The 20,906-nt window shown below is 41.0% G+C and overlaps 2 protein-coding genes across 5 annotated transcripts; one reads left to right on the forward strand and one right to left on the reverse strand.

The window, feature by feature from the left end:
* The first annotated feature begins 1,373 nt into the window (after positions 1-1,373).
* On the forward strand, positions 1,374-20,119 carry METTL9 (methyltransferase 9, His-X-His N1(pi)-histidine). 2 transcript variants are annotated; one of them, XM_063414604.1, is made up of 5 exons: positions 1,374-2,276; positions 6,052-6,242; positions 8,448-8,657; positions 9,082-9,266; positions 19,401-20,119. In XM_063414604.1, the coding sequence occupies exons 1-5, from the start codon at positions 2,103-2,105 to the stop codon at positions 19,601-19,603; spliced, it is 963 nt and encodes a 320-aa protein (XP_063270674.1). In that variant the 5' UTR covers positions 1,374-2,102; the 3' UTR covers positions 19,604-20,119. The 2 variants fall into 2 exon arrangements, with proteins under 2 accessions (XP_063270674.1, XP_063270673.1); XM_063414603.1 differs by having other exon boundaries at positions 1,376-2,276; positions 19,398-20,119.
* IGSF6 (immunoglobulin superfamily member 6) lies at positions 12,574-19,378 on the reverse strand. 3 transcript variants are annotated; one of them, XM_063414607.1, is made up of 6 exons: positions 18,574-19,378; positions 16,750-17,103; positions 15,740-15,840; positions 14,870-14,923; positions 14,162-14,245; positions 12,574-13,022 (listed from the first exon to the last, which is right to left on the reverse strand). In XM_063414607.1, the coding sequence occupies exons 1-6, from the start codon at positions 18,638-18,640 to the stop codon at positions 12,984-12,986; spliced, it is 699 nt and encodes a 232-aa protein (XP_063270677.1). In that variant the 5' UTR covers positions 18,641-19,378; the 3' UTR covers positions 12,574-12,983. The 3 variants fall into 3 exon arrangements, with proteins under 3 accessions (XP_063270677.1, XP_063270676.1, XP_063270675.1); XM_063414606.1 differs by having other exon boundaries at positions 15,740-15,846; positions 16,750-17,100; positions 18,574-19,376; XM_063414605.1 differs by having other exon boundaries at positions 15,740-15,846; positions 18,574-19,371.
* Positions 20,120-20,906: the final 787 nt, after the last annotated feature.

The raw sequence follows: 20,906 nt of genomic DNA on the forward strand, positions 1-20,906 counted from the left end.
ACAGGCCCACATCTGCTCTGGTCTTGTACAAAATGATCATCCCAGTCTGCTGCTGCCCTGATTTTGGAAGTGCTCAGTAATTCCTGAGTGTCCTGTGTTGACATGGCTGGTAGGAATGTTTACATTTGAATACAGTTCTGCAGACTAATGCGTGCTGCCAGGAAAGACAAGCAGGAAGGGGAAGGAAAACTTCAGATAAGCCCCATCTCCACAAGCACTTCTAGGCACTTCCTTGCATAATTAAGCCAGGTCGGGGAAAAGGCTCAGTACATGCAGACAAAAGAATTCCAGCTGGTTTGGTAAAGGAACACAGAGCTGAGACTGGGGGAATTGTCCTGGAGGTCTGGACAGACCCACAGCTGGGCTTCCTGGGTTACCTTTGGGGCAGAGGATTTTACATATCTGTGTTTACCTTAAAGACCTCTGTCTGGTAATCCCTTTCTTGCTAATGTTTAAATAATGGAAGGGAAAGTTGTTTTATCACTGCATTTTATTGGGAAAATTGAGGATTTACATTGTGACTACCCGAGGCTGTGCAGCCAGCCTGACATGGAGCCTGCTGCAGAAGCCACGGCTGTGTTAAACCTTTGGGTGTGTTTGGGACCTTTTGGGCTCCAGGGATTCAACTGATCATAGAAATTTTCCATCAAGACAAAATAAAAATGCTCTCCAAACAGTGGAGCAGAAAGCAGGAAAAAAGGTGATTTCCACTATTTCTGGAAATCGTTGCCAGCACATTAATTGAATGACAAAGCCTACTTAGACCACAAATGATTTGCTGAGATTGTCCAGCAGTTGGTTACAACTCCACCAGCTTATATGCAAATGACTATACATCAAAATTATTACCTAAATATGCATGAATAGTGAGTTCTTTATGGCTTGTCAAGTGAAAAATATGCTGAGTATATAACTACTGCATCAGAATATTAATGACAAATGTAACACTGGGTAGGAATTTTGAAAAATTCCATTGAAACACACCCAAGTTGTACTGCTAAGGATGCAAAGACAAAAGCTAGCAAATTTCTTAATTTATTTGGTATGCAATCAGTTATCTGTATTTTTTAATGTGATAAAACCAAGACATGTTTCCCTGTGAACAATATGTAACTATCTGAAGCAATTTTATTTACTGCTTTATAACACTGTGAGCAGATGTCTGTTTAAAAAGCAGCAGATTTATCTTTTGTCATTTTTGATTTTGATTACAAAGTTATTTTATTCCTGGAGAGAAAAAATAAACTAGTCTGTCTTTACAAATAAAAACAGGCATGGAAAGGAGAGTCTTAAACCCAAGCCAAATAAAAATAGACCAAAAAGGCATTCTAGCCCGTCTAGCTATTGGAGAGGAAAAAGAAAAAAAAAAAGGGCGGGGGGGGGAGCAATCTTCAGTGGAAAACTGTCTAAAGCTCTCAAGTCAAAAACTTTCCTCAAGGGGGTTAAACATCAGTGAGAACGAACTGAACACAAAAATCCTCTGGCAATATTCTGTTGTTGCTCTGGTTTTGCTGATTTCCCAGGATGAGCAGGGTTGGATGCGATCAGTGCTCGGTCAGAGGAGGTTCCAGGTAAAAGCCAGGATCGCAGAGGGGTCTGGCTGCCAGGGCCACCCTCACCAGGAAAGGAAGGGGCTGCACCCAGCCGTCAGATCTGCTCAGAGGGAAAGGCCGCGCTCGCTGACGGCTCTTTATTAACAATTGTTGGAGCCGCGGCTCCCGGCCCTCAGCCCCGCGCGGGTGACAAGGCGGCGCCGAGCCCGCGCCCGAGCCCCGCTGAGGCGGCCGCCGCCCGCCCGCCGCTGCCGGCGGAGCCCGGGGCGGGGACGAAGGAGGAGCCGGCCGAGGGGCCCGGCCGAGCCGCCAGCCCGCCCTGCCCGGCCCCGCTCCGGTCCGAACGCGGCCCCGCCCGGCCCCCGGCGAGGAGAGGGAGGCGAGGTGCGCGCCAGGCCCCGGCGTGTCGCAGCCAAGGCGTCCGGGCGGGCCCCGCTGGCGCGGCGGCGCGTTCCGCCCGGAGCGTGTGCGCGGGCCCCGAGCGGAGCCGCCGCTGCCATGGAGCGGGGGGGCGGCGGCGGCGCGCGGGGCTGATCGCGCCCCTTCCCCATGAGACTGTGGCTGTGCTGGCTGGGCTGCTACACCCTGCTCCTGTGGGTGCTGAGGAGGACGATGTGGGCTGGCCCGGCCCGGTACCTGCGGAGCCCTTTATCCAGGTCCCTCTACGTGAATATGATGGGCAGCCACCGCCAGCCAGCCCCGGGCGCCAGGGAGAACCACCAGGTACAGCCCCGGCGGCGGCCGCGCTGCCCGCCCCTCCCTTCCCTTCCCTCGTCGTGCCGGGCTGGGCGGCGGGGGCGGCACAGGGACCCCCCGCCCCCGGGGAGCTCCGCCGGGCAGGGGCGGGGGGTCCGCTGAGGGGAGCGGCGGGAGAGCGGGGACCGCGGTGCGGGCTGAGGGAGCAGCGGGCCGGGCAGCGCAGACAAAGAGAGGGAACTGCTCTGTCCTGCGGTGAGAAAGTTGCCGTGCGGAACGCGGGGCGCTGCCGGCGCTGCGGGCTCCGGGGCGCCGCGGGGGCATCGGGGCGAGCCCGGCGGTACCGGCGGGCGGAGCAGCGCCTGTCTCGGCACCCGGAGCGGGGCGGGTCGGGGCCAGAGCTGCTCCCGGGAGAGGTGCACCCCGCGCTCTGGATGTGCACCCGGGCTGTGCATGTGCACCCCGCGCTCTGGATGTGCACCCCGGGCTGTGCATGTGCACTCCGGGCTATGGTTGTGCACCCCGGGCTCTGGATGTGCACCCCGGGCTGTGGATGTGCACCCCGAGCTCTGGATCTGCACCCCGGGCTGTGCATGTGCACCCCGGGCTCTGGATGTGCACGCCGTGTTCTGGATGTGCACCCCGGGCTCTGGATGTGCACCCCGGGCTCTGGATGTGCACCCCGGGCTCTGGATGTGCACCCCGGTTTTTTCAATGCACACCCCCCGTACGAGCCCTATGAGAGCGCTCCAGTGAAGTTTGCAGGTGGTGGTGACGGGGGTGGGTTTGTAATCACAGAGATGTTTGTAATTAGTACCGGTGCATCTAGAGGAAAACAAAAAAAGTGGGAAACTGAGACTCCCACAGAGGCCCTGGAGCAGTAGGAGGTGGCAGACTAGGAGTGAGTTGTTGCAATGTGATCCGACTGCGATAAAAGGCTGCTGCTATGTTTGGGCAGTGCGGCCACATGGGTCGGTACCGTGAGGAGAAGTTAGGGGCCATGCCCTTGCCATGCAATGGTTGCGTGATAGATTTCATTTGGAATGCGTTCAGCTCCGCGCTATGTTCTACCGAAATGCTGCTGAAAATCTGACAGGAGTTAGAAGGGCTAATAAAAAACTCATAGTGCAGAAGGAAGCTGGCAGTTTAATCTAGGTTAAATATGCAGAACCGAGCTAACGAAGAAGATGTAGTATAAACACTCGAGAACTGCCGTACAAAGGAAGACCATAATTCTTCCTGCTGATCCACTCCTGCAGCCTTCTTAGTGCTCTGGGTGGGCGCTGACATCCAGAATCTTGGTGGGTGGATGTATCCCTAGAATTTAATGCTTGTGGTCTGCTGTTGGGATCATTCAGGACATAAGTAGAAAGAGAAGCAGAATTCAGGTTTACAGGAAGAACTTCCTTCTGGTGAACAAAGAAAATCTGGAAGTCTTTTGTGTTGTTAAGAGCTGTAGTAGAAAGACAAGTCAGGGAAATGTGTTGTGGAGGTGCCTGTGTCATTCAAAGGTAGATGGTCTGCAGTGGATAATCTCCATCTCTATTTTATTGGATCTGGATTTTAAATTATTGATAAAGGTATTGATTATTTAGTACATTTAGTAAGATTTATGGTTACTGAGTCTGTGGGGTAAGCAAGGGTTGCATGTTCAGACCTCTGGTACTTTGACTCTGCAGTTTTATACTGACTTAACCAGTTTTATGTAAATTATCTAAAAGAAGTTTTGCATCCTTTTACTAATATTAGGCAAGAGTTGCAATGTTTATAATTTTTGTTATAATAAAGATCTTAGCACAACAATCTGAAAATATATAATAGATTGACATACTGGCATGTAACTAGTGGCCTTTCATATGTTGTACATGGAGGAAAACAAAAGCAATTTCTGTTTTGAGGAAGTAGTTCTGAAATTAAGCTTTTTCCACCATTTTTAAATTTGAAATTTAGATTGGGTTTTTTTGGGTTCTGTTTGTTTGGGGGTTTTTTTTTCTCTTATAATGTGTTAGAATTTCTGTTATTCACCAGTGTTATATAGGTAGTTGTTAATAACCTTATTGGCAAGAGTAACCATGAGAGATCATAGAATCATTGAATCATTAAGGTTGAAAAAGAGCTCCAAGATCATCAAGTCCAATCTTTGACCGAATACCACCATACCCACTAAACCATATTGAGAAGAAGAAATTGGAGATCTGTGAACAACACTCAGTGTTTGGAAGCAAGCTTCTGTTAGTTGTCACCATCATCCTTCTACCAGTGGTTACATCAATATTTAGAAGTCCTAAATACAGGAATTGTAGGACTGTTGTTTTTCAGTGGAACTGCAGGTGAGAGTTCAGTGCAGAACCCCAAGGTGTATGAGCTCAGGTGTAGTCATGCTGCTTATGGAACAAAGCCTCTGTTTCCCAAGGCTTTGAAAATGTTTTTCTTCTGGATTGAGACTGGCAACACATTGCAAAAGGCAAATCATCTGAGCCACTCCAAACCTGTTCAGTGGAGTGAGGCAGCAGCCTTGTGAGTGAGCCTGACACATCCCAGCCTGCTCCTCAGCTCCTTGGGATCATTTGTTTCTGCTCTTGGAATTGGCTTCTGAATGAATGGACAAAGTACACAAGTTGCTGCTTTAGTGGTTTTTCAGGAGCCACTAAGGATTCCTTTTGGGAGTCACTGGCCTATACTGATTTATGTAACAAGTGCTGAGCTGCAGTGAGAAGAAACTTGAACTGATGAATCAGCAGTCTGGGGTATCCCTGTGCCAGGCTCAGAATCTGTGTTCCAGAGGAAAGGATCACTCACTTGTTCTACCCACAAGTGTGTTTGAAAGTGCAGTCGAGAGCCCGATTCTGCCAGAAATGCACTCGCTGTGCAGCTGGTTTCAAACCTAAGCAGGCACGTTTGCTGCTCAGCTGCAGAGTGTTCCTCGCTGCTTTGGCCGGTGTTTGATGGGGCCCTGCTCATGAATCTGGCACAGGGGCTCTGGTGCAGCGAGTGCTCCCCTCTGCCTGCTAGCACTGCTGCTGGGAGGCTGCACACGCTGCAGGAAGGATCCTGTCCCATTACAGTGAGGACTGGAACTTCCACTGTGCTGAACACTGTGTAAACCTCCCTCCAGTGAGTGTTCCTTTCCCAGCAAGGCAACAAATGGGATGGGATCAGGATCTGAGCATGTGTGTGTTAAATCTTTAGGGAGTTACCCCAGCTGGCAGTTTGTGTCCTTCCACATGCATTTTTTACAAGGTTCTGCTAAAACTCTACATCTCACTTTAGGATACTTAAACCTCCCTCTCTGCACAATGAACACATGCAGTCAGATTAAGCAACATTATTGCAAGATTTAAGGGGGAGATAAGAGGGTGTTGGCTGTAGAGAATAATTCTTGATGGTAGAAAACAGAGTGGCATTTTATGAGAAGGGCTGGCACTAACTAACTCCATGTAAGTGTAGGAGAGTGAAAAATAATAGTGATATTCTTCATTAGAAAGAATACTAATTTTTTTCAATATAACTTAACGCATAGAGGACCTGTGTTGGCTTTCTAGGGAATTTATCTTGTAGATATCTTCCAAGTACAGGGTAATAATTAAGGCAAAAATTAAAAGCACTATTTCTTAGCAAGTAATCAGTCCTCACTTTGTTACAATTTTAAGTTAATTTAACTCTGAAGTTTGTTGGAAAGACTGTAGGAAAAGCTAACTTTTTGTATTTATGGAAATTGGTAATAATTTTGTATGTATTATTTTGACTACTTCTGGGTTTACATTGCTGAACTTTTAAAATTATCCTTTATCTCTTTCTCTAGTGGTATGTCTGCAACACTGAACAGTTGTCTGAATCCCTTCAGCCCATTTTTGTCCAGAGTTACCTGGACCAAGGAACACAGATCTTCTTAAACAACAGCATTGAGAAGTCAGGCTGGCTGTTTATCCAGCTCTATCACTCTTTTGTGTCCTCTATTTTTAGCCTTTTTATGTCTAGAACATCTATCAATGGGTAAGTGAAACATCGATCTTGGGTAAGCCAAATACGGTTTGGATTTAGAGTTTTCAAGTGTTCAGCCCTACCCCTTGATCCGCCAGCTTTTCAAAATGTGTAATTTACCTTTGCTGCTCTGTCAGATGTGAAATGCCCTCCTGTGTTCATCATGCCCAGCCCTCTTAACTGGTGAACACCATTTCCAGTATGGGGGGACAGAGGAGGTAATTGCAATTAATAAAAGACAGTCAGAGGATTCTAGTTGCATTTTGTAACAACTACTTGTATTAATTTTCTTGTAAGAGAGTGTTCTCTTTGTGTCTCTTCCCTCAGCTTTCTTCTGCCCTCCCACCTTGCCCTTTCCCTACTGCCACATTTTCCTCAGTTACTGTTGTGATTGTCCTGGTTGGTGGCTGGATCCAGACACTCCTGTATTGTAAAACTCTCCCTTCTGGAGAGTGTTTGCCTGCCATGGCAAATCATGGCACATTTCTAAACAGTGCAAAGCTGGCCAAATGTTGTGTCTGGTAACACTAATGTGGAATATTGAGCTTTCTCTTATTCTCTAAAACAATTCTACCTCTATTTGTGTGTAAGCTGCACTGGAACAGATGACTTCTGTTGGAGCATGTTTGACTGATGAACCATTAGCAAATCAGGAAAACATAAGTGGATAAAACATCATCCTTTTTATTGCATCAGTTGCAGGGGAGTTTGGCTGTTCATGGGTGCTTTGGTATTTTTTTCAAACAAGGCAGTGCTTTTTTTGCTCACCTTACCAACCATTCAGAGAGGTTTCACAGCTTATCAGCTTGGACCTTATGAAAAAATCATTTTGTTACATTTAGCCAATTTCTCCAGTATCCCCACCTCTGCACCTGCTACATACTTCTGCAGAGTCTGATACAAGATAGCAGCTGTCTACTGGGGCTAGAAAAATAGTCTTTTCCTTATTTTCTACCCAGATGACTTTATGAGCTTCCCTGTGGTGTTCTTAGTTATGTGTAGCTTTATAAAAAGGTTCCTTTGGTCTCTTCTTCCTTTCTCTTCCTTTTTTTTTCAAAGGCTCTTCAGGGCTTTGAATAACACCTCATAATGCTGTTAGGAATAATAGCTATGAGCCAATTACACAGTGTGGACTGACACATGTGTGCTGCAAAGGGGCTCTGCTTAAATTGGATGTAGTCTGTTTATTTTTATACATTTGATATCCTGCTTAGTTTCCTCTCTATGACTTTGTATATTCTGTCCTTTTTGTTTCTTTGGGTTTTAGTAGTCAGTCTTTCCTAGGCCACCTCCTTTTCACATTTTTTTATTCTTTGAGTCTTTTTGTCTCTGTTTACCTTTTTTCCTGTTTGGTTTTTTTTTCCTGTTCATTGTCTTTAAGTTTAACCTTCTATCCACCAGGAGTTGAAAGAATAGTATTTATCTAGCTGCAGTCTATTACTGACCAGTTCTTCTTCCTCTGCCTGTTCTTCTGGCTGTTTCATCATTGAATTCTGCTGTGACAGCTGAAACGTGTCACTGTGTAGTCTTCAAACAGTTGTGGGCGGGTATGGCATTGACTTGATCCATAAGGAATCCAACTGTCACCTCTACCCAATTCCTTAATGAGTTGTCTATTTTCTATTCCACATCTTCTCATGTTGAAGGCAGGATCTGCAGATAGCAGCAAAAGCCATTGTATCACAGAATTTAAAAAATCTCTTTTGCCCCTCCAGCAGTGTTACCCCCATGCTTTCTTTAAATCTGTTCCCTGTCTTCCCTCCTCGTTCCACGTCCTATTCCTCATTCATTGTGCATATTTCTGTCTGCTGCCATTTTATTTCCTCTGTTATTTCATCTTGGGGTTTTTTTTTAAGGTAGGTGGCAGAGATTCAGATCTGCAGATGTGACAGATAAGGTTCAGTCTTTATCTTTCCTACTCTTTCTCTTCCCCTTCTTTTTTTTTAATGCAATCATTTTCTCGAGCTGCACTCCATGAGCTCTTCCTTACCTAATCAAATTCCTTCTGGAATCTTAACCACTGTAGCTGCATGTGGTTCTGTGTTTGATGTCTTACAAGTGCAAGGCAAGTTGAACTCGATTTAAAATTTATCTGAGCAGTGATCTTGTCTACTATTACGTGTAACTGGTTCCTGCCAAAGCACATTCTAAATTTCTTCACTACCTGTCCTGTTAAAGTTTGTACAAAATTGTTCATGTCTTCTTTTTACATTTTAGGCTGCTGGGAAGGGGCTCAATGTTTGTGTTTTCCCCAGAACAATTTCAAAGACTGCTTAAAATAAATCCTGAATGGAAATCCCACAGACTTCTCGATTTAGGGGCTGGAGATGGAGAAGTCACTAAAGTTATGAGTCCTCACTTTGAAGAAATCTATGCCACTGAATTGTCTGAAACTATGATATGGCAGCTTCAGAAGAAGAAATACAGGTACTGACTGAATAATTCCTACATCCAGACATTACAGCAAAGTAATCTACTTGTAATTTAATGACTGTTCAATATTTTCACTCAATTCTTTTATTGTTTGATTGTTATGGAAAAGGTTAGCCTGTACAAAAGCAGAAAAACAAACACATGTCATGATCCCTCTTACCAGTGTTGTTTTTTGTCTCCTTTATTACCTGATGTTTATCAGGCAGTATAATGGCTCATAGGGCTGGGCATGCAGCCATGCTGATCATTGATTTAGTTTTCTGTTCCACAAGACCAGAAGGAATCGTGTCTGTCTCTTCTCTAAATGGGTGACCTTACCTGCACTATGAACACATCCACAGGGAATTTTTGCCTTCGGTAGCTCTGTGTGAAATCAGCTTGTTTTTATTCAACAGACTGTATCTCTTTCCTTTCACAGGGTGCTTGGTGTAAATGAATGGCAGAACACAGGATTTCAGTATGATGTTATCAGCTGTTTGAATTTGCTGGATCGCTGTGATCAACCCCTGACTGTATTAAAGGATATCAGAAGTGTCCTGGAGCCAACCAGAGGCAGAGTCATCCTAGCACTGGTCCTGCCATTTCACCCCTATGTGGAAAATGGTAAGTGCACAGATTAACAGCTGTTTAGGCAGGTAAAGAAACCATATGTAGGATCTAGGATCCCAAATTAAATGTTTCACGAATTATATGTTTGTATTTGATTTTTTACAAGTAACTAGTGGAGGGCATGTTCAGAAGTATGAAATCATAGGTAAGTAGGCCACATGATGTAAGCTGCTTTTTTTTAACTCCACATATTTGTTATTGAGAGTTCAAATATGAGTTATTTTTAAGAGAATACATTGTTGGCACTAACAAAAACCTGAAATATTGAAGTCACAGATGCTATGTTGCAAGTTACCACATTTCAGCTGTGTTGGAGCAGCTTGGGAAAATGGGGCACTAATCAGGGCCTTGTACCTAGAGGTGACCCCAGCTGTCTCTAGTGACCAGTTGAGCAAAGCCATCAGAACTGTCTAATGCTGAATAGAGCTGTTCAGGTCAAGCTGTTCCAATGTTCCAGATGAATCCCAAGTAAAAATTCATAGAAATATAACTTTCATTTTCCAACATGAAGTCTCAAAGTAAAAAATATGGACCCCTACCAATATGAAGTATCAACCACTATTAATATTGTATTCATTTACATTGTACTAGTAATAGGAATAAAAAAGTGAAATGTGGTGCCAAAACTCAGTTATTAACCCTACTTGGATTTTAAAGAAATATATGAGAGATTTTCAGATGAATCCATCCTTATGACTAAACTTCTAAAGAAACTAGAAACCTTTTTACATGCCTGTGATGGTGGATTCAGGTTGAAGCACCCTGAAGGTGGTTTGAATTCCAGGAGGCTGATGTTCATCAGTCACTGTTCTGGTTCTCCTGGAGTGTTAAGACTTGTCTGTGGAAAAGCATGGATGCCCAGAAAATACAGAACTAATCCTATTCTGGCAATCACAAATGCATCAAATTCAATCTGTTTTTCTCTTTTTACATGCTAGTGGTATTTTGATGGGAGAAGGGAAAAAATAAGTATAAGAAATAATGCCATCAGATTAAGAATTACTTAAAATACAGTATTTGAGCTTGTAATTTTGTAACTAGTTTGAAAAGTAGCATGTCTTTAATTAGATTTGGTGTTTGACTTAGGCATCTGTAAAGCATTTCAAGCGTATTTGGTTACAGCTTATTCCTGTAATGTGGAACAGTATGGCTTCCCCTTGTAGGAATCCTTTAAAATTCCAAATACCAGCAGTGTCTTTCTAGTCTTTCACGGGCATACTAGAACCAAAAAATGAGAAATTCTTTTTTGTGTGCCTTCAAAACTGTGCCATTGTGTTTGGCAATCACTATTGCACCCACATCTGCTTTCCTGCATTTTTTTGGTTAGCCAATAACAGACCATGTACAACTCCCTGGCTCAACAGGAGGGGACAAGTTAAGGAGCAAACTATTCGAAGCCTGCTTATATCCTTCATCATCAATCTCCTACCTTATGCTGGGAGGAGAATAGGGAATTAAATTTATAAATCCCAAGGGACTGGAAACCTGTTCTGAGATTGTTGGACACAGTCACTCCTACTTGTAGAAAGTTGAAGTGCTGTTGTAAAATGATTTGTAAACCAATGTCATAATTCTATTCGTGATGTGACTTGGCAGGTGAGTCACTTTGCTGAGGGCATTTCTGTTCCCTTAATACATTTGAAGCTTGGAAACATGCTCAGTTTGTCTATTTGCCACTGTTGTGGACTCATATCAACTACTAACAGTACAGGTTAGCACACACAAAAGTTACAGCTTTCCCACTAAAGGTCAGTTTAACCATGGGCTAAAGAAACAGACAATTAACTGCCAGACTCTTTATGATGCAAAAACCATTTTAGAATGTCAGTGTTTTCATTCAGCTGTTCTACATGATGATGCATTTTAAAAATAGATATGTACATATGTTTTATATATAACAAAATTGTACTTGGAACATTCAAGGAGGCTCAAATAACTTCTTGTAGCAGCTCATTAAAACCAGCTTGGATCCATGTAGTGAAACTTTTTAATTTTGTAGAGGAGAGCAAATGGAAAAGTGTTGGAGCAGGTAAGGTGTTTGATCCAGTGATAGATCCATAGATAGAAGTGGAGAAATTATATGAATCAAAATTAGGTATTTGGGTTACTACATGCAATATAATGGGATGGTAATGGTAGAAGCTGTCTATGTGAATAACATAGAACCTGCTCTAAGAGAACAAAGCAAGGTGGAGGAGGAATTAAAATATAGATCTGGGCTCAGTGTTTGTGGAATGACAGTGACACCTAGAGTCCAGAGGAGCTCAATCATAGATTCTCTTGGGCTTTTCAGTTTTATTTCAATATGCAGAACAACGAGGAATGCAGTTACTGCAGGTGTCTGAATTTGGCAAGAGAGCCTGATGAATCATCAGGTATTAGAGCAGTCACTAAGAACAAGTTTTACCACAACTTTATTTTTAATAGGTGTCTCATAGAGCCATATAAGAATCCTTTGTATTTTCTAATACAGACAGAAAAAGTCATTATTGGATAATACATGACTGGACTGGTGTAAGTTTCTCTAAAATAAAAATGTCATACCATACGTGAGATGTAGTGAACACTGGGAGCCTAAGAGTGTGAAATTTTCTTGTTGAACATGTTAATATCTTTGTGATTAATTGACAGGGATAAGAAGGCAAAGGTGTGTATTCTGTCTTCCTGAAATACTATTAATTGAGCTGGAGACACAGTAGTGTGTAAGATGGACCCTTGCTTTGTCTCAATTGTCAGTTCTCATCTTGCAGAAGTGAGAGATGCCACTTCATTTGTTAAACAAAGCCTTACTTTATTTGAATTATGATAAAAGATGCAGCTGTTCCTTAGAAGGGAAAATGCCTGATACCAACAGATCCCTTGTAAAAGTGCTGATTTTGCAGATTGGCTAGGAAGTAACTGCTGAAATAGGTATTTAAAATACCTTTTACTGGACAGTGTAGTTCTTTTTTGTGCTTGTATCCACGTTGAACAGGCTTGTAAAGGCAAAACCTGGTGCTCCAGGTATTCCTGACTTGGCATGGTGGGACTGGGAGATGGGGTTGTCAGCCTAGCAGATGAATTTCAGTATTGGAGGAGCAATGTTTCCACAATGACAATTACATTCCTAAATAGGTTTGGAAGATGCTCCCCTCCCAAATGAGCTTTGACAGGATAGTGCATGTGTTTATATTGTCAATTTTTTCTGCTTGCCTGTCTAATACACAGGTTTTGCTCTGTTTAAACTGTTCTAAGGCTCATTAACTATTGGTCTGTAAATGTTACATCAATAACTGTCCCATTAACATGAGCAAATCCAGAATTCCACCTATGAAACGAGTTTATTTTCTGTTGCTGTCAATTATCAAACATCTTTCACAATTGCTCTGTTTGTGTACAATGAATACATAAAAGTTTATGTAAAGAGAAAAAAAAAAGAATTAAATCAAAACTACAAAAGGAAACTTTTATGAAGCGTCAGCAGTTATCTTGAAAAGATTAAGTCTTTTCCCAGGGTTCTTGGAAATGGAAAATAGAGTATGTAACACAGATGTAAGATACAATGCACCTGGTTCTGGTGATCTGTTTAGAAAATACTCCTGAAGAACACTGCCCTGCAAGGTTTTCTCCTCTCTCTTTAAAGCAAAGGAAGTCTGTGAGGAAGCTGAACTTCCTCACCTGCTCCTTTGCTTGCAGGAGAGCTGTTGAACAAATCTGAAGTGCTGCACGTGCTCATCTGTTCTGATAAACAGTGTCATCTTCCAAATCATCCTAGGGAAAGAAGTGTTTCGTTACTGAGGTGATATTTTTTTTTTAAATGAAGGCAGAATTTCTTTTTTTAGGCAAACTCTATCCCTTTAGTGTTTCAGTAAAATCCTTTCTCCCCTCTTATTCTGTTGTTTTTGTCTATGTGGTATCTGCAGGCTTTAGAACACGTTTCTTACCCTGTTGGCTTTTCCTAATCTCCAGGGAGCACAGGGGCAGTAAAACATAGCCCATATTTTCATATCTGATGGTCAAACCAAGGACCAGGTCATGTCAGCAGAGACTTGAGGCCTTTAAAGGGGTAATTACAGAGGAAAATTATTGGAGCTGCATGGAAATAAATGAAGTGAAATGTATATAAGAGTAGTGCTTTACTTTGGTCTATGTGTCATTTGGTTCCTCCTTGCATCTCTGGTGCTCTCTGTGCTCAGAATAGGAAAGAATTAACATTGTTTTTCAAGAAAGGCAAGATTTTGGAAGCAAGGTTTTGAAGCCATTTTCTATGCTTGCAAATGTGTGTGATTTCTAAATCTGTGTGGTTTGGTTTTATTTGGTTTTGGTTTTTAATAATTTACATGGCACATGTAAGATTACTATCATATAATACTTAATGGCATAAATTTGGAATAATGAAATAAGTTGTGTGGCTTTACTCAATGATACTGAATACTTAGTTTAGGCTCTGTGTGCTGGAGGAGGGAAATACTTTAAATATATTACAGAGCTTTTATAATATTTTCATTATGTTTCTGTCCCATACTGTGGGTTAATGGAGCAAGAAGAACTGAAAAAGCAGTTATACTTTTCAAATATAACCTCTTTAACAGCTCCAGGCATTTTACCAAACAGTACAGAACCAGACCTCTCCTTGGCAAAATACAAATTTGTGGCAGTTGTAATTTTAAATGTATGTGCATATATTTAAAAAGTGTGTGTGTGTGTGTATATACACACACATGTGTTAATAAATATATGTAATTGTATGCATATGGCCATTTAGAATGCTTTATAATGTCTTTGACTGTCATTCAGAATACTTCTTTTACATCTCTGTCATCTTTAAAGGAAATAGATACAGTAAACTCCTAAAACCTTTCGGTTTCTCTTTTTCCCCATAAATTTAGGTATTGGTAAGTGATACTCACAGGCTGTTGGCAGTGTTGAGCAAATCTCTGCTTTTGAAGTTCTTCAGCAATTGCTTGAAAAACTTTTCGGCCACTATTTATTTTCTGCAAATTATTTAAAATATTTTGGTTCAGTGCAACAGTTTGAATTGGAGGAAACATATTTTTCTACCTTTTCTAATTTAGATTTTTTTACCTGGGTATGTCTTTGGGAATGTTACTGAGTGGTATTTTAAAAACCTGCAGTCTGGCAAGCAGAAGCGTTTTAAATTACATTATTATTGCACTACTTAACATATACACCTTCTTTAATGGATCTTTAAATGCATGGCTTCTGATTTTTATACAAGGATATGTAGTGGTGGAGGTTGTTGCTAATTAATAGCAAAACCTGTTATTGTCAGAAGTTTGAACAAAATTTACTTAAAACCTAAAGGAAACAGTGTTAGAGATGGCCTTTACAGAGATTAACTTTACTGTGCATCCAGTGTGTTAAAAATGAATTACCTGATTTGTTAAAATTACTTAAATATAAATTGAGAACTAGTTTTGTACCAATCTAAAATGAAGCCTTAGCAGCTCAGAATGTCTCTTTAATGGAATCATCAATTAATTACAAATTTGATGCTAAATATACTTTTAAAGGACATGAAGAGGAAGCTGTGAATCACAGACAAGGCATGGTAATATACAGAAGCTCTGAACATAGACAATAACATGGTAACATACATAGTTCTTTGTTGTTTGGCCTTTCCCACTTTTCTTTAGCCACTTTGGTTTTAACTAGAGGGAGAGAAAATAAATGAAAAAGCAATTAAAATATGAGAAATCAGCAGATTAGTTAAAATTATTGCCCTTCTGCAGTGTCAGTTTTCAGATAAGCGTTTCACTAGATCAGCTTACACCACTGAAAAATCAGAGAGGTTTTCACATGTGTGAAGCCTTTTTCAGCTCTGGTAGTAGATAGTGCAAGTGTTTTTGCTTTGAGCACAGTGGGACCTGCTTGAAACACTACTTAATTCTCAAAAATAAACCAGTGGCATCACAGATCCAGTTTTTCCCCTGAAGAAGGTTTGTTTAATTTTTCCCACTGTACTCTTCACTCTCTACCTTCACTTCTAAAGGAAAACAAAACCATGTGCATTTTAATGGATTTGTTTCTGTAAGTATAGAACTTCTTCCAAGTCTCTGATATTTTTATATTTTACCAAGGTGTCTCTTCTGTACATGTATAAAGAGAATCAGTAGACAAGCAAAGTCAGTCTGCAGTAATTTTACTGCAGCTCATAAATACTTTGATGTGAATTTAAATTATTTCACTTTTACTGGAAATTTATACTCTCAGGATAATTTTAACTTCAGAATACCTTTTATTTTAAACACTTTACTGAAAAAAGGAAGTGTGGTTGCTGTTGAGAGTTCAGGTATGTGCCACACAGGAGTTCAGAGATGGCCCATGGACTTCAACCAACCCCATCCTTAAAACTTAACCATAATAGTTATAAACTCTAGAAATGTGTTTTTATTCCCCTTATGGAGACGTTAAAATTGTATTGATTTACAAAATGAACAAAACCAGAAAAATCACTTTGAGCCTACCTTGTAGACCGCAAAGGAAGTGAGCACAGCAGAGCTGTACAGGAACAGTAAGGATGAGATGATGATCATGGAGATGAGTTTTCCATTGCTGTGCTGCTTCTCTGAGCCTTCGTTAAAAATGAGTGTTAGAATAAAGGGCAATTCTGGTTCACATAATTTTTTTAAGACTGCATTGCAACTCCCTTTCTCTGAGGAATTAAAAAACAATATACCATGGTATTTCTTTCTGGTTAATTTTCAGTTTAAATTCCTTAGTGAGATAATTTTCCTTTTGTTCGCTCATGTTTGCAAGGGCAGTGAAGACCTGTTAGTTTTGATTACAAACCTTTCCTTTAGGGGTAGAGAGAGAATGGAATCCAGTTTTCTGCTCCTGTAAAGGTATATCTGAATAAAGCTCATAGACTTCTGTTCAGAAATGGAAGTAGAGGAAGGAAGGACTATAAAGAAAGTAATAATCCAGCTGAGTGTTTCTGGGGGTTTTTTTCTTCTTCTGTTTTAGACATGTAAAACTGAAAAGTAGTTACTGAAGTTTCATCACTTTCTTAACTAGAAGGCAAGTGAGACAAAGGTTTGGAACGTTTTTTTCAAGCTGGCAGAGTGAACCCCAGGTCTGAGGCCCTGCACTCTCTTGCACATACTTCTACTAAATGTTGGTTTCTCTGCTTCCCTTTTTTTGTTGATACTTCCTTTCTGACAGCCACTGAAGTCTTTATGTAAGAGGATGTAGAGTGTGGTAGACAGCACAAGTATAAAACTTCTTTCTTTTGTAGAATTCTAGAGCCATCTTCATCATGACAGAACAACCTAATTAGCAAATGAGGTTGAGATGCTTATTTGTGGAATCCCTCTGGTTTTACTAATAACATGTTAATGTAGCCATACTACTCCTAATGGGTTTGTTGGTATTTCCACCTTAAATGTCACTCTTGAAAGTATAAATAATGAGAGTATTTAGACAAGATAATTTATTTCTTCTAAGATGCTTCATTAAGAAGGAATGAACAACTGACCTGTTACTGTTAGTACTGTTCCATCTCCTGTTTGTTTAGAGTGGGGTGAAGCTGAGTCTGAAAATGCTATTCCACAGATATAAACAGCGCTGTCATCCACAGTCAGATCTTTTATCTCAAGTACGACGTTATTTTCTGATACATGCACTTTGTACTTCTGATGCTCTGTGCATCCAGGAGTACACAAATCCTGATGTGTGTTAGTTAAAAAGCGAAACCACAGAACTTCAGGTGGGGTCGAGGAGCATCCAGAGGCAGAGAAGGTGCAGGTTAGGGACACATTGTTCATGGAGGAGTCAGCCTGCTGGAACCTGGGCTGTGTGACAGTGACTCGGCAGTGATCCGCAGCACCTGCTGGGAAGGAACAGTTGCTGATGTGAGGGACAGCTAAAAAGCAAGGTACAGTCTAAAAAGAAAAAACAACTACTTTTGGTTCGTTCAAGGAAAGGTAGGAGGAAAGGAAGAAACCAGCTCTGTTTTCAACTTGAAATTATTAAGGCTGTTTTCAGGTAATTTGTTTTTAGATAGTTCCTACAGCTTGCACAGGTGCTCATTTAACACTTTTATCTACAGGTAAATGTACTTGGCTTTCTATTTTTTTGACAAAATACAGAAGATCGATAGATCTGAAGCAATGTGAATGTTTCCTCTGGCACTGGAGAAGACCAAAAGGATAATTTGTGCAGTTCCTAGCCTGAGATTTAGTCCTGCGTGTTTGTGGGGGTGCTGGCCAGTGGGGGTGGGGGTTGTGTGACATAAGTGCAGTGGCTCAGTGGAGCAGTTCTGCAGGGCTTTCTCTCTCCTCCACTCTTCTTGATCTCACTCAAGCCAGATAAGCTGAAGGCAGGCAATGGAAATGTCATAAATCAAGACATTTATAATTTAGCAACTTCATAACATTGATTAGAATTCACAATAGTTCCTAGATATTCTTCCACTTTATCACATATATTGACTCTGGATTTCTAAGAATAATAGTGCTTGTTAGTCCTGACATTTGAAAATGTGTGCAGAGAAAACAGGAAGGTTAATCAGAGAAGAGCATTCTAATTAAGGAACTAAAATGTGTGGTTTAATACGACTAGTCTGGAAGATTTATTTTAAGTCCTTATTGAAATCTATGTGAATTCTGTTTTAGTATATTTAAATTTATTCAAATAAATAGTGTAGTTATTTAAACTATGGCACTGAGAATAAAGGGTACTATCTAAATAACATCCTTTTCTGCTTGCCAGAAAACAACAAACTAGAAGATAAATAAACTGAAATCTCTTAGTGTACTGCTGATACACAGTTTGTAAACCTGTCCATGGTGAACAATTAGCACCGTCCCTTCACCATTTTTCTCACTAAATCCAGATTCAGTGTCTGTGACTTTTACAGCAATAAAATGAAACTGATTCTGTGTCAGGTCCATATCAGAGCCATGCCACAGCAGCTACAGCAATCTGTAGATGCTGTGGCATCTCCATGGCCTCAGGTCATACAGGTGCTCCCTGCTGAACTTCCAAAGCCTCCTCCCAAACAAACACAGTTGCTCTCAAACCAGGCTGCTGCTGGAGTGTTCCAGGCAGGGAAGTGCAGCAGGATTTGACACAGAAATTACAGGTTACAGCAGCGTTTCAGACTTTTGGAAGAAAAAAGCATTTACTAGCAGTTGTGTATTTTGGAAGTCATATGATCATAGCAGAAATTAACTTGATTTTTAGCAAAACTTCCCTGCTTTTATTTTGTATCTGTGTTGCAAATTGTAACCACAAAGTTCTCAGTCCTGTTTAACTGCTATTAAATGAGAAAATGTAAGAAAAGTTTTAAAGGTCTTACCAGCACCATACAGGATCCAGTCAAACGCCAGCATTAGCACATTTTTTAATTTGTTGAAAGTTGCCATTTCTTGTGTCTCTGTGGAAATGAATCTTCTTGAAGGAAGAGGAACTTAGGAAATGTTTGGATTTGCAGAACTGTCTTAATCACAAGATGTAGAACTTCCTGTTTAGAAGGGTGTTTACTATTGCATTTAGCAAACTGGTTAAAGGTACAGACCAAACCAGAAAGCTTTTGTTTGTTGTGGATGACATTACTTGGAAAATGAGTGAAGAACTTGGAATTTTTAACTCCTGAGAGTTGTGCCTATAATCCTTCAGATTATTTCATTGGATATAACAAATAACAAGACATTTTCTAACATGCTACCTAATCAGCTTCTTAATTTTACATGACCCTAAGCAGCCTTTAGCAGATCAGCTGGTAGGTGGCCTCTGAAGGCACAAAGTAGCCATCCCTTGTAATGTGGTGATCTGTTGGTGAAAGCTTCAGAGCAATTTGTAATTTTCGACTTGCTGACTCTAATTACTGTAATTAGCTCTGTGCCTGTCTGCTGGACACCAGGCTCACTAATGGCAGTTACCTTTTAGCTACACTCCTGGCACTTCTAGTTAAAAATGTAACAAAAGATAACCCTAAAGAAGCTGCTTTTGAACAGCAGGGATAAACTGGAACTGATCTTGCAACAGGTCTGCAAGTGGTGTGGCAACCTCCTGTGTGGAGTGGTATGGAACATAATTAGTGTAATTGTGCTTTCTGTAAGAAAATACAGCACACAATAAAGTATTCTTTATAACTGAAACAAAGCTGTTCTATTTTCTCAGTAGGTGGCAAGTGGGAAAAGCCCTCAGAAGTTTTGGAAATCAAAGGGCAGACTTGGGAAGAACAGGTGAACAGCCTGCCAGAAGTTTTCAGTAAAGCTGGTTTTGCCATAGAGGCTTTCACCAGACTGCCCTACCTCTGTGAAGGTGACATGTACAATGACTACTACGTGCTGGATGATGCTGTCTTCGTCCTCAAGCCTGTGTGAAGTAAAGCTCCACAATCTAACCCAAGAAGCAGCCTCTGAAAGAGGGTTTTGATTTATGGTTACCTAAAGGGAGGGAATTTCGGGATTGCCATGCTAAATAAATATCATGTAAGAAATTTAAAGGCCAAAATACTAATGTATTTCTTTGTAGTGTGATTGGGGGGAGGGAAAAAAGGTTGTTTTTTAAATGGACTCCTCAGCTGAGAATTTCTTTTTTACCTGCTCTTAAACCAACATTGCATTCTGCAATCCAGCAGCAATGGGGGATATTTTTTTATACTTACCTGCAACAGGGATCATATCCAAATGAAAGCAATAGTCTTTATAACGGTGAAACTGATACAGTGTGAACTGTTGTGAAAGAAATCATGCAAAATCTGGCAATAAAGTTATCCATTCAGTTCAAGCTTTGTTGAATAAAACTGTTGAAATGGATAATCTTCCATGCTAAGTTACTTTCTCTCTTACTGTCATTCTTCACGTTTTTAATCATGCTAATAAACTTTTTTGAGATGACTTTTGCATTAAGTTTTGTGTTCATTTTTGTAACCTTAGCCATGCTTGTCTGCAGCAACTGCTCTTTGCGTTAAGGATCAAGCTTTCAGTAGCAACACAACCTTCTATTTATTTAAACAGGATTTAATTCTTGTTTAACGGGATAACAGTGCACCAAAAATGTATTGCTTTTGGTTGGGTTTCCTTCATGTTCTTCCCTGTCAAGGCCTCATAAATCCTCATTGCTTTTGCATTTGCCATTTTCCAGCTAAAGGGGTTACGGTAGAGCTTGTCAAAACTGCACTTTAAACTGATGGCTCTAAAAACAAACCTGCTAAGTAAGTTGTTGCCAAATGTTCTCAGCTTTAAAAAGTTACAGGTGGTTTCTTGCAAATTCTCTGAGTTAAACTGCCTGTGAGGATCAGGCTGTAGGGGCTCGAGAGTTTAGCTAGCTTGAGACATTTTCCTTTCTTCAGGAGCACTAAATAAATGCTATTTATTTTAACATGTCTTTTTTAAAAACTGTTTAAGTGGACAATTTCTGGCAGTTGGGATACAACTTCCCTTTAAAACAACAAGAGACACCGTAAGTAGCACAGACCTGGCAGGTGTATGTCATGCAGTGCTTGTGTTGCAAGTGTGAGAGAGCAGAGAAAGCTCAGGTAAGTAAAGTAAGAACTGACTTCTGTTGCTTTTGAAGTCTAAAAAAGTTGTCTGTTGTGGGGGTTTTTGTGGTTTTTATAATTATTGGTGATTTTTTGCCACCTAGGATGCTTAATATGTCATTTTAGGTTTACCTCAAACTCAC

This window comes from Prinia subflava, chromosome 17 (assembly GCF_021018805.1).
Source record: "Prinia subflava isolate CZ2003 ecotype Zambia chromosome 17, Cam_Psub_1.2, whole genome shotgun sequence".
Taxonomy (NCBI): Eukaryota; Metazoa; Chordata; class Aves; order Passeriformes; family Cisticolidae; genus Prinia; species Prinia subflava.

What these genes read in the sequence shown, in the direction of transcription:
- METTL9 (XM_063414603.1), top strand. Translation starts at nt 2,103, where the DNA reads ATGAGACTGTGGCTGTGCTGGCTGGGCTGCTACACCCTGCTCCTGTGG. An exon ending in GCGCCAGGGAGAACCACCAG is followed by an intron (nt 2,277 to 6,051) that starts GTACAGCCCCGG and finishes CTCTTTCTCTAG; the next exon opens with TGGTATGTCTGCAACACTGA. An exon ending in CTTCAGAAGAAGAAATACAG is followed by an intron (nt 8,658 to 9,081) that starts GTACTGACTGAA and finishes TTCCTTTCACAG; the next exon opens with GGTGCTTGGTGTAAATGAAT.
- IGSF6 (XM_063414605.1), bottom strand. Translation starts at nt 18,640, where the DNA reads ATGGCAACTTTCAACAAATTAAAAAATGTGCTAATGCTGGCGTTTGAC. An exon ending in CTGGATCCTGTATGGTGCTG is followed by an intron (nt 17,104 to 18,573) that starts GTAAGACCTTTA and finishes GTTCCTTCCCAG; the next exon opens with CAGGTGCTGCGGATCACTGC. An exon ending in GCCAAACAACAAAGAACTAT is followed by an intron (nt 14,246 to 14,869) that starts GTATGTTACCAT and finishes AATAATTTGCAG; the next exon opens with AAAATAAATAGTGGCCGAAA.